The 15,407-nt window shown below is 36.7% G+C and overlaps 1 protein-coding gene across 1 annotated transcript; it reads left to right on the top strand.

Annotated features, from left to right (window-relative positions):
* Positions 1–10,287: 10,287 nt before the first annotated feature.
* Positions 10,288–15,111, top strand: LOC131038884 (cold-responsive protein kinase 1). Its single transcript, XM_057971444.2, has 7 exons — positions 10,288–11,166; positions 11,258–11,416; positions 11,490–11,611; positions 11,711–11,924; positions 12,135–12,366; positions 12,576–12,726; positions 12,804–15,111. The coding sequence occupies exons 1-7, from the start codon at positions 10,434–10,436 to the stop codon at positions 13,170–13,172; spliced, it is 1,980 nt and encodes a 659-aa protein (XP_057827427.2). The 5' UTR covers positions 10,288–10,433; the 3' UTR covers positions 13,173–15,111.
* Positions 15,112–15,407: the final 296 nt, after the last annotated feature.

Genomic DNA, 15,407 nt, shown 5'->3' with positions numbered 1-15,407 from the left:
GGACAGATAGGATGAAAATCTATATCAAGAGTCTAGGAAGTCAATACTGGGAACATGTTGTTACACAATATTCTACACCTAGTGGAACTCTTTCTGATGATCAAAAGAAAGAGCAACAAGATAATAATCAAGTATTGGAGGCCATTATCAGTTCTTTGTCTGATTCAGAGTATGTTGATGTTCATGATTTGGAGACTGCTTATGATGTGTGGAAGAAACTTAAGGAGATCTATAGCGGTGATGAGCATGTGAAGATTGCCAAAGAAGAGAGTCTGAGAGGTAAATTTGATGACATGTGGATGGTTGAAGGTGAGAATATTCAACAGTATGGTCAGAGGATCAAGAAATAGTCAATGAGATCAAGAGTGTTGGTGGTAAAGTGGATGATGCCACAGTGGCTAGTAAGGTGTTGAGAACCCTTCTACCGATCTACACTATCCGAGTTGTAGCCATTCATGAGCTAAAGTCTATTGATAAGGTAACTCTTGCATCTATCATTGGTAAACTTACTGCATTTGAATTCAATGGTTATGATGATCATGCTCAGAAATCCGAATCTACATTTAGATCTTCAGTCTCTAATCAACCTGTGAGGAAAAGAAGAGATGTTAGTCACAATTATGAGTCTAGATCCAATAGAGAAGTTTATGATGAAGATAGTTTGATCGATCTTGAAGTATTGTTGGCCAAGCGGTTACCCAGAGGTATCAGTAAGTATAGAGGTAAATTACCTTTGAAGTGTTTTGCATGTAACAAGATTGGGCATATTGCTGCTAACTGTCCTAATGGTGACAATGAGCATAAGCATGAGAAGTACAAGAAGTACAAAGGAAAAGGCAAAAGAGATTGCCTCATTGCAGTTGATGGTGGTATCACTAATGAGGAATCTGTGAGAGATGCTAATGAAGACATTGTCTTTGTTGCCATTAAAGAGGAGACATCTTATCAGAAGGCATTAGTTTCTCGCATGGATAGTTCTGATGATTGGATCATAGATAGTGGTTGTTCACACCACATGACCGGTGACCAGAGTAAATTTCTTACTTTGAAGGAATTTGATGGAGGAGTTGTGAGATTTGGAAATGACTCACCCTGCATGGTAAAAGGAAAGGGAACCATTTCTCTTAATGGAAAGAGTAGTGCAGATGATGTCTATTGGGTTGAAGGATTAAAGCACAATATTCTGAGTGTAGCTCAACTCAATGACAAAGGTTATCCATTGGAATTTAAGAATGAAATCTGCAAAATCTATGGGAGAAAAGGTGAACCAATTGCAACCGGAAAGAAGACAAAATGTAACCTGTTTCACCTAAATCCTAAAGTCAACAAGTGTTTAATTTCTAAAGTAGATGATAGTTGGCTTTGGCATCAGATATTTTGTCATATAAATTTTGATAATATTGTCAAAGTCAGTAAGTCCAAGTCAGTAAGAGGTTTGCCTCAGTTGGACAAACTGGTGAATGCTCTGTGTAAGGAATGTAAGTTAGGGAGGATGACATCCTAAACTTTTAAGAGCAAATCTTTCTCAGCATAACATTTGTTAGATTTGGTTCATACAGACCTCTGTGGACCAATAAGGACTAAAATTATTCAAGGTGATACATATTTTATGGTCTTCGTTGATGATTGCTCAAGAATGGTGTGGGTCACATTTTTAAAGGACAAAACATAAGCCTTTAGTAAGTTTAAGGCATTCAAGGCCTTATCTGAAAAGGAAAGTGGTAAAAAGATAAAGTGTCTGAGGACTGACCAAGGAGGTGATTTTACTTCTGAAGAATTCACTAGATATTGTGAAGACAATGGAATTAAGAGACAACTTTTTGCACCTAAGACACCACAGTAGAATGGTATTGCAGAGAGGAACAACCAGTTAGTTGTTGAAGCTACTAGAATGATTCTAATACAAGGATGTGTAGCAAAAAATTTCTGGAGAGAAGCTGTCAGCACAACTGTCTACACTATGAATCATATATTGGTAAAGAGAGGTAAGGATACAACTCCTTATGAATACTGGTATGGTAGATCACCTAATGTCAGTTATTTTAAGATTTTTGGTAGTAAATATTTTATCAAGAGAGGTGACTATGTTGGTAAGTTTGATGCTAAGAGTGATGAAGGCATGTTTTTTGGTTACTCTGCCAAGAGTAAAGCCTACAAATGTTACAAAAACTGGACAAAGAGAATCATTGAAAGTATCGATGTCCAAGTGGATGAGTGTCTTGAAGCTATAGGAGAAACTAGTGAGGAGAAGATGGAAGATGAACCTTACATGTTGATTTTGGAACCAGAACTGGTGAAGCCAGAAGTTAATGAAGTGAATGATGTAGTACCAATTCAACCGAAACAGGTAGATTCTGAAGAAGAAGATGATGATAGTGAGGAAGAATAACCTGATGATAATGATCATGTTATTCCAAGGTATGTGAGACTCAATCATAATCCTGACCAGATTATTGGAGATAAAGATGCTGGAGTGTTAACTAGAAGAAGAATCAGAGAGAATTCTTGCATGATCTCCACTATTGAGCCTAGAAGTGCTAAGGAATCCTTTGGAGATGATCACTGGGTCAAAGCTATCAAGAGGAGCTTGACCAAATTGAGAAAAAAAAAATACATGGACCCTAGTACCCATACTAGTGAATAAAAATGTGATAGGTACTAAATGGGTATTCAAGAATAAACTGAATGAAGATGGAGCATTAGTAAAAAACAAAGCTATATTGGTATGCAAAGGTTATGCATAGGAAGAAGGAGAAGACTATGGCGAGACATTTGCAGCAATTGCTAGATTGGAAGGTGTAAGGACTCTACTTGCATTTGCATCATATAAGGGATTCAAAGTATATTAGATGGATGTGAAGTCCACATTTCTAAATGGAATACTAGAAGAGGAAGTATACATTGAACAACCATATGATTATGCTTTGACAGATGCAAAGGATATGGTGTGTAAAATGCATAAGGAACTATATGGTTTGAAGCAAGGACCAAGAGCATGGTATGAAAGACTACATTCACACTTGATGAAGATAGGTTTCCAGAGAACTAGTGAAGACAACAATATATATCTCAAGACTGAAGGAGATAAGATACTGGTTAGTGAAGTGTTTGTATATGATATCATTTTTGGAGGCAATGATGACACGAGTGATGACTTTGAAAATGAGATGAAAAGTGATTTTGAAATGTCTCTGGTAGGAGAGATAAAATTCTTCATAGGTTTGCAAATTCAACAGATGAAGAGTGGTATATTTATCACACAGTCCAAATATATGAAAGAGGTATTGAAGACATTTGGAATGGGAGACTCTAAACTAGTTGGGACACTAATGGTTACAGGTTGTAAAATGTCTAAGGAGGATGATGCCGCATCCGTTGATGAAAAGGAGTACAGATCAATGATAGGGAAAATGCATTATGTTGTTCACAATAGATTGAATATTGCTCATGCAGTTGGATTAGTTGCCAGATTTCAGAAGAACTCAAAAGAGACACACATGATTGCAACTAAAAGGATATTCATATATTTGAAAGGTACTATTGATTATGGATTATGGTATCCATATGTAGGTAACTTTGATTTGAAGGTTTATGCAGATGCAGACTGGGCAGGAAATGTTGATGACAGGAAGAGCACAACCGGTGGTGCATTATTTATTGGAGGAAGACTTGTATCTTGGAGCAACAAGAAGTAGAGATGTATATCACAGTCCATTGCTGAAGCTGAATATGTTGCGGCGTATATGAATTGTACCCAGGCAATTTGGATGAAACACATTATGGAAGGATTCAAGTTGAAGATCATAGAACTGGTAAAGATTTAATGCGATAACACTAGTGCAATAAATATTTCAAATAACCCGGTGTTGCATGCTAGAACCAAGCATATTGAGCTGAAATATCATTTCTTGAGGGAGAAAGTGCAGAGTAAAGATGTGTTACTGGAGAATGCATCTACTAAGGAGAAGCTAGTGGATATCTTTACTAAACCTCTACGTAAGACTACTTTTGAGTATCTTAGTGGTCAGCTAGGGGTTGTGCCCCTACATGAGGTCAATTGAGCAGATGTGGAAGACATCAGTCTGAGAGAAAATTGAAGAATCTTGAAGCAGGATTGGTGTAGAGTGGAATTACTCCACAGGGGGAGCATCAAGTTGTAGATCGTTGATGAAGAACACTAAAGTATGACACTGCATGTTTTACTTTCACTTTGGCATTGTTGTCAAAGTGGGAGAAGAACTATATGATTGATAGAGAGATGAATTATAACCAGTTATCAGCTAAAGACATGGAGACTTAGTTGAAGGAGAGGACATGGTAAAATGTAAACAAGGATTCCTATAGACATGGAGACTCGGTTGAAGGAGAGTACATGGTAAAATGTAAACCAGGATTCCTATACCTATGTATGTGTATTACTCTCAATCATCACAATCAAGGGTATTGATATTTGTGTTGCCATCAATGCCAAAGGGGGAGATTATTGGTATTTGATTGAAGATTGAATTGATGAACTATTGTGTTGTCATTGATGTCAATTGTAACCGGTAATAATGTTGTTATAATGTTGTTTTGTAACCGGTAGTTGAGCAGTGAAGGAAACTAGTATTACTTTAGAAGCAGTGAGATCAACCGGTAACCCTACCTGTTGATGTGCCAAACCCTAACCGATGGAGCTTGGTGAATCAGTTGTATTGATTTATGATCAAATGGTGACTGGTAATGATTATGCCATGTATGCATGTTGTATTTGATAAGTTTCAAGAAGTTTTTGGCTCATAGAGATAACAATTTTATCTTGGGAATGAGCGATTACATTGCATGAAGAGGAAACCGCGTGATGAGTTACAAGAATTGATGAAGCGATAATCAAGGAGCCATTGAGGTTGTCTTGAACAATATGAAATGATTATTATGTAATCTAACGGTCATACTTGAACCGATTTGTTTGTAATCTCTATGAGATCTTAGGTTTGTGATGTGATACCGACTTGTTGTTTTGCATATAAGGTCGATGAGTTGTTTTGTTGTAGTGTTGGAAATTTTGGTTAAGTGTGAATGTGATTAGTTGTTGAACCAGAAGGTGTATCTGCAGTATGTGTGAAGGCAAATAGGAGCATGAAAAGGATTTGATCAAGAAGAGTAGTGTTATTTACCAGATCAACAACCCCTATTGTTCTCTAACAATTACAATAGTTAAATCCCTTAATTGGGTAAGCTTTAACAGGCTTAGTGTTATCTAAATCCTCTAACCAGGTGATCCATTAGCTTGGATTTCAAATCCTCTATCGAGGTTACTCCTAACAGGGTATTGCTTCTAACAGGGCATTATAGTCAATCCCTTAACTGAGGGGTCCCTAACAGGATTTGTTCCTAACAGGACATTTTGTAAAGCTTTAACATGCTTGGCTCCTAATACGACGAACTTCAAAAAAGTTCAGAATACTTGTGGGTATTCATCCCCACTATGGTTTTTCCCATTTGGGTTTCCATATAAAAAATCATTGTGTCAAGTGGTGAATGGTTTTTGTGGTTATGTTTTCTATGGTTAATTTTCTTAACTGTTAAATCCACTTTGTTATGATAAGATGACCGATAGAAATTTGAAATGTTCTTTTACTATTGTTAGTAAAGTATTTTGATGTTTTGGTTAAATGGTTTTGGAGTTTCAGATCTGTTATACTATTATTTTGGTATTGCCAGTCAACCGGTAAAACTGTCAGTGCTATTATGGTTTGTAGCTTAGTGTTTGAACCAGTTAGTTCAGTGATTGACTTGTGAGATTATTTTTGAGTTTGGTGAAAGTTTAGTCAGTTTTTTATCTACCGATTCACCCCCCACACCTCTTAGTAGTTGTCTGGATCCTTATTGATTCATCATACCATCATAAGGATCCCATCATTGAATTCTTTTTGGGAGAATTTATGAGGGTTTAACTGACTATTGTCTTAGTGATTTTTCACCATGTTAAAATCATCTCCCCATAACCATTCATTCGTTGGGAGGTTATTAACCATCCATTCCCATAATTTGATTTAGGATGATGAAAAATGTGGGGCATAGATAGAGAAAATAATGGTAGATCTTCCTTGGAAGAACATGAAGCACTGCACACAATTATTATCGGGGTCTACTCCCCAAGAAATAATAAATTTATCTAGCCAAGAAGCAATTCCTAGCACTACACCCCCACTTTCCTTACTATGAAGAGTGGTTTTAAACCAACCATATTTCCATAAAGATTGAAGAGAAAGTTGGAGGTGAGTTTCTTCAATTTTGATTTCCTACAAGAAAACTATGTCTAGCTTGTGGATTTGTAGTACCTTCTTACACATGAACTTTTCTTGAGGGGATAGATAAATCCCTAACATTCCATGACATGACAGAGAAATTTATTGTAATTTGAGAAGGGAATCCATATTCTCTGAGTTTATGACTTTAAATTGATTCTTCCACAAAGAATCGTGTTGCTAAAGTGGAATAAATGACCTAGAGGGGTCCTAAATTGGAGATCTAGATCTTTGTCTAGAAGGTTCTGGAGAGGGAGATCTAGCTCTAGGAGCAATAGAATGAATCACATTGTTTCAATCAGTTCTATTATTCACCCTCCATCCTTCCTCAAGAATGACTTCCTTGTAAGAAGTATATTTAACAAAAGGAGAATCAAGAGATGAGGGGTGAGGAGGGTTGTGTAATGAACTTGACATCAAAGAGGGATGAAAAGTAGGAACATTGTTGGCAGGCATTGAATGAGAAGGGGAAAGGGTTGGTGATGGGATGGAGGGAGGAGAAGGAGAAATGTTGCCTTATGGAGAGTCATCTTGAAAGTGAGAAACATGATCGTCTGAAGGAGTAGAACGAGATGAAGGGGTGAAATTAGATTTTAGTTTACAGATAGGGAAATCTCTGATTAAATGACCTTTGTAGAAATAAAAGCAAGCATTAGGTTTGTTAAGGTAAGAGATGGGTTGAGAAAAATAGAACCTCAAACCAATAATTTGGAGGGTATCAAGTAGAGTCTAGTTCATAACATAAAATAAGCTATCCATGACAACCTAGATGCTATGAAAAGACTTCTAATTTAATCAATAGAAGAATGAAAGACAAGACATTCAAAATGAAATGCAAACCATCACAAATGTCTCCCTCCATTGACCTCCATTGTTCTTTCACCTTCAAATTGGATGCAGATCTCACCTATAAGTGCAAATACAATTGAAAGCAATTTGGATGACATGATGATAGCAAAATAGATAACATAAGGATACTAGAAGTGGGGTTCAAAATCAATGAGAAAAGGGGGTTCAATTAATAGAAAATTGACCATTAAAATGACATGAGAGAATTAAGAAAATTGAAAAAGGCAAATTGATTGAAAATGACAAATTGATATGACAAATATGACAAAATTGCTATGACAAAATATGACAAATTGAAGAGAGATTTATGCTTCATGATTATGACAAATTGGCCACAAAATAGCTTCATGATTTATGACATGATTGAGCACAAAAATAGCTTATTGTTTTGAGAAAAAGGTGGAGACAAATTAGTGGAGAAATGGTGGGATAAATTATAGGAAATGGGAAGCATGAAATTAGGGATGACAAATTATGACAAAACTAGGAGAAAATTAAGGGAGAGAAATGTGGGAAGAATTAATAACTTTTCATTTATTAATTAGCCCACAAAAGGAAATTAGCCAATTAAATAAAATATTTAATTATTACACAAGACATAGGGTGAATGAATAAATTTATTTATCCTAAGGAGGATGTTAGAAAGGAGCATGAAATTAGGGATGACAAATCATGACAAAATTAGGAGAAAATTAAGGGAGAGAAATGTGGGAAGAATTAATAACTTTTCATTTATTAATTAGCCCACAAAAGGAAATTATCCAATTAAATAAAATATTTAATTATTACACAAGACATAGGGTGAATGAATAAATTTATTTATCCTAAGGAGAATGTTAGAAAGGATTAATAATTAAAGAATTATTAAACCCTAGAAAGGAGAAAAGGAATAAAATAGGTCAAAACAATGACGATTAATGTGATAAATGAATGATGACAATCATAATCAAGAAGATAATTGACAAGGACCAAAAGTTGATTTAATTGATATTGATAGAGACTAATGACAAAATGATCAAAATTGACAAGATCGATTTGATAAAGGATGATTGATTGATCCAAAAGTGACGAAGATTGATGACAAGTCGAACAAAGATTGATAAAAGGTCGATTTTATGAAGGTTGACTTGATAAAGACCGATGACGAATTGATCGAAATTGATAAGGAGACTGATAATTGACAATTGAACAAGATCCAAACTGATTCAAATTGATTGATAATTGTTTGAAAATGATAAAGATCCAAGACAAAACCCTAATTCGACACTAATTAGGGTTGACAATGCCCAATTGACATGATAGGTTGATCACGACCACTGATTGCAATTCGAAAAATGATATCGATGAGACCTAATTGAAATGTGAGGGATTTGGAATCAAATAGGAAAGAATGCAATAGAATGTCAAGATGTCAATAAATGATATTTACCCTAAAATAACGTCACACAAACATGATAAAATATGAAACCGCAAGCATTGACCATTTTTAGATGCCTACAGTTAAGGTAAGAGATGGGTTGAGAAAAATAGAATCTCAAACCAATAATTTGGAGAGTATCAAGTAGAGTCTAGTTCAAGTCAACTTCAATTTAGGCCCTAGGGTGGACACAAATACTTGAGTACCTATAGATGTATTATTTTTGTGTCATAGAACTCTGCCTAATTGGGATGCTATGTCTTTAAGAAATGGATGGATAGCCAGGTTTAAAAAGGGGAAATTTACCCACATTGGGTAACAAGACTTAGAGGCTCCTTCAGGGTAGAAGTAAATATCCTATGCTTGTAGGTAACATTTTTTACCATAAATTGTTCAAGATCCATAATGTAGGGTGGTATCTTGTGCATGATCAATAGAAAAAAGTGCATGAAATGTAACCCTTTCCTAGCCCTCTAATAGTTTCTATCATCCAACTCCTATTTTTCCAATGTGGTTTTGCCCATTTATAAAAATCTTGCTCAGAAAAGGAACTCCCTAAAGGAAAAATAAAATGATTGATCTTTGCCTACAATCATCAATCACATCGAAAACTTCATTAGAAAGCAAACATTCAAGGATCTTAACAAATGGTAGGAATTCCCTCTTGATGGTAGGAATTCCCTCATAATATTAACGATGAAGGATGAAGAGGGTTGTGGTATAGGGCACTTAGGTTATTTTTTAAGGATTGCATAGGAGATTCTTCCATCTTGTTAGCCTTTGGTTTAAGGAGAGCCAAGATTGGGTTTTTTAGTGAATTTGAGCCATTTTCCAGTGCTTTGGAAAGAGAGGGACACTGAATATCTTCTAGACACAAATAAGGTTTCTCTTGACTCTTCTTCTTCATAGCCGCGTTGATTGCTTTGCAAGGTTTGCAAACAAAACCATTGTTAAATGCTATGGAGGTCGTCATTGAGTTTTGCAAGGGCAAATGCCTATGATTACTAGTTCGATGCTCTACAAAGAAGCTTTCAACGGTTTGTTGAGAAGAGTTTTCACTGCTTTCCCTCCCTTCATGGGATAAATTTCGACCTCACAACGTGATGCGATCATAACAAATGACAAATTTATTGTAGACATTAGAATTTCTTTTCATAATTTTGATAAAACATTATTCCAACTCCATTCCTTAAACCTCACACTAATCATTACTTTAATGTTATTGTAAGTGTTTATTCATGTAAAATGCAAAAAGTTATCCATCAAAACCCTACATCTAAACTAAATGACAATCTTTCCTTATCACTAAAGTTGCCTTTAACGTTTAAACACTTCACCTCAAGGAGCCCTTAGATTTGAGTCAATATCAAAAAGAAAGTCCATTCTTTTCATGATTACGACTAAACAATAATCTACAAATTTAACAAGAAATATTTCAACTCGAATCCCTTTATCCACCTAATTGACAAACCCCTTTATCCCCTAAATTGACAAACTAAATTGCCTATTGATTTTTGACTCTATAGTCAAACCCCTTTATCGACTATATTGACAAACTAAGCCACCAAAACATATACCCCGTGGGCCGTCAAAGGAATTAGAAACACTAAATGCATTTACACGTCGAAAAATAACGACTTCGATAACCAAAATCAGAATGTACTCAACAATAACAAGATTTTTTTTAAATCAATTTTATTTAAAAAATTGCTGAGGAGGCGACAACTCATTTGAACGTTTGGTCCGGTGAAAAAACCCGGCTCAACAGTTGACCAGGGAAATCAATTGTTCTATGTTATTTTGTGAGTTCCGTGTTAAATTTTGTAAATTCTACAAATTTCTGAGACCTCGCCACAAATTCCGTTCACCTGCAATTCATGGGATTGATGTCAATGGTCCCTGTGTATTTGGTTTTTTTCCTGGTTTTCACAGGCCAATCCATGGCGGATAATACAACAAATACCCTTTATGGCTGTAGCCCTATCGGCCGTCTTGATGCTGCTGTTTTTGATACAAATCTTGACACAGTTTTGGATTCACTCAGCCAAAATGTCTCAACTTCTCGTTTTGGAACGGATATTGCAGGGAATTTCAGCAATCAAGTGTATGGCCTTGCACAGTGCAGAGCTGATTTATCTCTTTCTCTCTGCGCCCAATGTTTTGAAGAAGCGCGGAACCAGCTCGCCCGACTTTGTCCCACACAAAATGGGGGACGAATCTTTGTCCACGGCTGTTTCTTGCGCTTTGAAAATTCGTCATTTTTTACCAAGTATGTAGATAATAGCTTACCTGGAACCTGCAACTCTTCTTCCAATAGCAGCGCGGAGAATTTTTCTCAAAAGACGCAGAAATTGCTTAGCACAATCGTTGAAACAGCTCCCAGCAATAAGAGCTTTGCAGTTGCGTGGACGGTGGAATCGGCTTCTTCCAACATATATGCTCTGGCTGAATGCTGGCAGTCTGTTTCAACCCTAGACTGCCAAAAATGTCTACAGAGAGCTCAGGAAGAGTTAGAAAAATGCCTTCCGTCTCTGGAAGGCCAAGACCTCGAAGACGGTTGCTATTTAAGATACGCCAACTACTCTTTCGTTTCTGTCAATGGCATTTCCGGTAATTTAATTTCTAAATCTGAAAGCTCAAAAGCGGTTTAGTTGCATTGTTTCATGATTGAATTTTAAGGTTTGCCTATAAAACCTCGCAGCGACGAACACGGAGGGAAATGGAGGATCGAAAGGGAAGATTGCAGGCATAATCGTTGGAGTTATTGGTGGAGTAGTTTTAATGGTGGCTGCTTTCTTTGTCTTTCGGAAACGTAGTCAGCCAAGATTTTTGAGGAAATGGCGAAAGAGAGATCTGCCAGGTGATTTCTGTAACAAATTTGTGAGTGGTTCGAATTTCCTTTTAATATTCTATGCTGATAAAGCCCTTTACAGACGGGGAATTGGAATTGGGGGAAAGAGCCTGGCGGTTTGATTATGAAGATCTTAGAGAGGCAACTGATGATTTCGATGTCAAGAACAAGATTGGTGAAGGGGGATTCGGCCAGGTCTTTAAGGTACACAACAATCTTCTTTCCCTTTTATTGGAAATGAAACCCTAGGTCAATTTCCTCGCTTAAATGTAGCAGCAGAGTGAATTGTTTGAAAATTGACAGGGAAGGCTGCAGAATGGGAGAGAAATTGCTGTGAAAAGATTGTTTCCAAGTGAATCGAATAGGGTCGCTGAAGAATTCGTAAAAGAAATAGAGCTTATCAGTGGTGTCTCTCACCGGAACCTGCTTACATTACTAGGATTCTCCACGCTAGAAGACACGAGGATGCTCGTCTTCGATTACATGACAAACGGAAGCCTCGACAAGCATCTCTTTGGTTTGAAGCTTGATCACACAGCCATTTTTAAATTAAATTAAATTTGCATTCAGTCTGTATCTCTACCATGAAGGATTGTTTCTTTTCCTCGTAATTTAACAGAAAGGGACCTACTCAGTCTCCATCCCCTAAATATGTCTGTAAATTTTTTGAGATGTATTTGGAATGATCAACTGCGATTCAAATATGTGAAGTTAAATCATATTACAGGCAGAGGAGGAATTTCCCTAAATTGGGAAGCACGCTTCGACATTATATTGGGAACTGCTCGAGGCTTGACTTATCTGCACGAGTATTCTCATGTTCGTATCGTGCACAGAGACATCAAACCAGCCAACATTCTGTTAGATGACAAATTCCAGCCTAAAATTGCAGATTTTGGATTGGCAAGACTCTTCCCTCACGACAGAACCCATCTCACCACAGGGATTGGGGGAACACTGTAAGAATTGTGGGAACCTATTTTTAAGTGCTTTAGATCCAATAAATCTTCAAAATTTTCAATTTCTCTCTGTCACTTGGATTGCAGAGGTTACACTGATACAATAGAACTTAAAATATTTTAATTTCTCTGTCACTTGTATTGCAGAGCTTATACTGATATAATGAAACTTCAAATTTTTCAATTTATCTGTGTCACTTGTGTTGCAGAGGTTATACTGCTCCGGAATATGCAGTCCACGGTCAGTTAACTGTTAAAGCCGATGTATACAGCTATGGAGTGCTCGTTCTGGAGATTGTTAGCGGTAGAAAATCAATACAAAATCAGCTTTCGGCTGAGATGCGGCTTCTACTGCCCTGGGTACAACTCTAATTATAGATTTGATTTTTCATTAAAAATATGAGTTTGCCTGTGCTAAGCAAAGCATTTGTTTGCAGACATGGAGACTATACCAAAAAAATGAAGGGCTGGGTATTGTGGATCCAAGGCTGGAGGGAGCGTTCGATGCCGAACAGGTATCAAGAGTGATAAACGTTGCCCTTCTGTGCGCGCATGACTCAGCATCAAAGAGACCGTCCATGTCGAATGTTGTATCAATGCTTACAGGAAATTCTCCAATACCAAGGGTGGAGGCAACAAAAGCAAAACCTGCATTCACCAGCGAGATTGGTGATACGCAGTATGTGTTCATTGACTCCACATCTCAGTCGGCCTCTTCCTCAGCAGCAGGGCCATCCTCTTCCTCTGCGGCAGGGCCATCCTCTTCCTCTGCCCTCATCTCTGGTTCTTCAGAATTACCTTGCTGAAAACACAAGTTTCGGACTGCTAATCGGTCCCTTATTGAAAGAGGTTTCTGGTATGCCAATTGTTTAACAGAGATGCTGAGACCTTTCTGGTATACCTTGTTTAACATAGATGCCAATTGTTTTACAGAGACGCTGAGAGATTTCTGGTATGCCAATTGTTTAACATAGATGCCGAGAGGTTTTTGTATGCCAATTGTTTAACAGAGATGCTGAGAGGTTTCTGATATACCTTGTTTAACAGAGATGCTGAGAGGTTTCTGGTATGCCCATTGTGTTGCTGAGAGCTTTCTGATATACCTTGTTTAACAGAGATGCTGAGAGGTTTCTGTTATGCCAATTGTTTAACACAGATGTTGAGAGCTTTCTGGTATAGGTTTCTGGTATGCCTATTGTTTTTCAGAAATGCTGAGAGCTTTCTAGCATACCTTGTTTAACAGAGACGCTGAGAGGTTTCTGGTATGCCTATTATTTTACAGAGGTGCTGAGAGCTTTCTGGCATACCTTGTTTAACAGAGATTCTGATAACTATGGCACCCAGTTGATTGAGAGAGTGTTGACCCTGATTTGACCTTGATGCCAAAAAGTATATGTAGTGGCTAATTCCTAATCATGGTTAAGTTTTTGACTCCCATCGGGCAATATGGATGGTTGCGTGGCAGTAAAGGATAAATGCACATGTTATTTGACTAAGCACTTATGTCTTGGAAATAATGATCCACGTGGTGGGCAACGTAATGTGGACTTCAAATAAGTTTCTTTTTCATTTGTTACGGATGCTCAGTCTTGGTTAAGCTTGGAAAAGCAGTTTGATTGTTCGCATTTCATCTCTACATTCTTCAAACCCTAGCTATCACTGTATATTATGCGGAAAATGTGGAACGTTTCCTTGAAATCTGCATATGGGTTTTTGATATGTTTACCAGTCCAGTGCAAGCTTTCGATTGATAGTATTTTTTACTCTGTTCGTTGGCATAAAATGAAGATTATGTGGATTCGGCCGTCGCTTTTCTACAGTTTTTTTAATGGTCTTCAATGACAGGTATTCTCTATAACTTTATTTTGTACAAGAGCAAATTAATGGACGAAATGGAGAAAACTTGTTACTCTCTGGTGATTTTTCGAATCAGTTATGGTAAATGTTTTGTTCATTCCGGTTTTATTTTGGAAATGAAAAAGAATGAAAGAGTTATTGTTGTTTATCTTCTGTTAGTTGAAGAAGAGTTGTTTATTTAAAATGAAAGGAAAACAGTTGCTGTAACTGTGTACCGTAAAACAGTTTCTTTCTCTCAACCCTAACGTGGGTTTTGCAAACTACTTCGTGAGTTTCTTATGAAGACTTGTCTGTTGTTTTTGGCATATATAAAACGTTTGATTCTCAGAACAGATGATGTGTGAAAAACAGTGAGATACAGTGAGACAAGTGTGAAGAAAGTGATAACATTTTTAAACAGTGCAGTAGATTACCAGTCACAGCCAAGGGGTTTCTTAAGAATCAATACTCTGTTTTTGTTACAGAGTATATGAAACTTTGTTGATGTGAAACCATATTGTTCAGGGTTTTTCGAAACCATATTGTTCAGAGCATATGAGGCTTTAATGATTTGAAACTAGATTTTTGTCAGTGATTGGATAGTGTTAATTTTATCCTTGAAGAATATTGTTGCAAAATTATTCATATGTACAGACTGGTAAAATATTCTCGCTTCAATCCCTGATGGTTTTGTGACTGCAAGAATAAAATGCATGCATAAAATCACCAGTGGTTGTAAGCTCGAGTTGAAATATTCATTGATAAGAAGAGGGGTTGGTGCTCCTTGAGGCCTTGTGGTTTCTAAAACATGTGAACTGAGTTGGTGCTCTTTTTGAATCAATATAAGGGATCTTCCGAGTGGTTTTTCTACCCCAAGAGGGTTTTCCACTCATGAAAAATATTGTGTTATGTGCTTTGTCGTGTTTCATTCTGTTTTACTAGTGTATGCTCTGATACATCATATTTTTATTCCTCTTTATCTCATACTCTGTTTAGTTGGATTTATGTAATGCAATATTGAAAGTACTGTTTTAATGTTTCAAGTTTGTGTAATATTTTAATACCATTGTTTTAAAACAAGGTCTGAATCAAATGTTTTAGTTGGTTCAATGGTATATTTCATACTGCATTAATGTGTTTCAACAATGTGTTAAGTCTCAGCCATCTGTGCACACAGTGAATTAAAATTGTCAAGGTCCATAAAA

This window comes from Cryptomeria japonica, chromosome 7, assembly GCF_030272615.1.
Source record: "Cryptomeria japonica chromosome 7, Sugi_1.0, whole genome shotgun sequence".
In the NCBI taxonomy this organism is placed as follows: Eukaryota; Viridiplantae; Streptophyta; class Pinopsida; order Cupressales; family Cupressaceae; genus Cryptomeria; species Cryptomeria japonica.
Note: the sequence above shows the minus strand (reverse complement) of the source record. Positions and strands in the feature narration are given on the sequence as shown.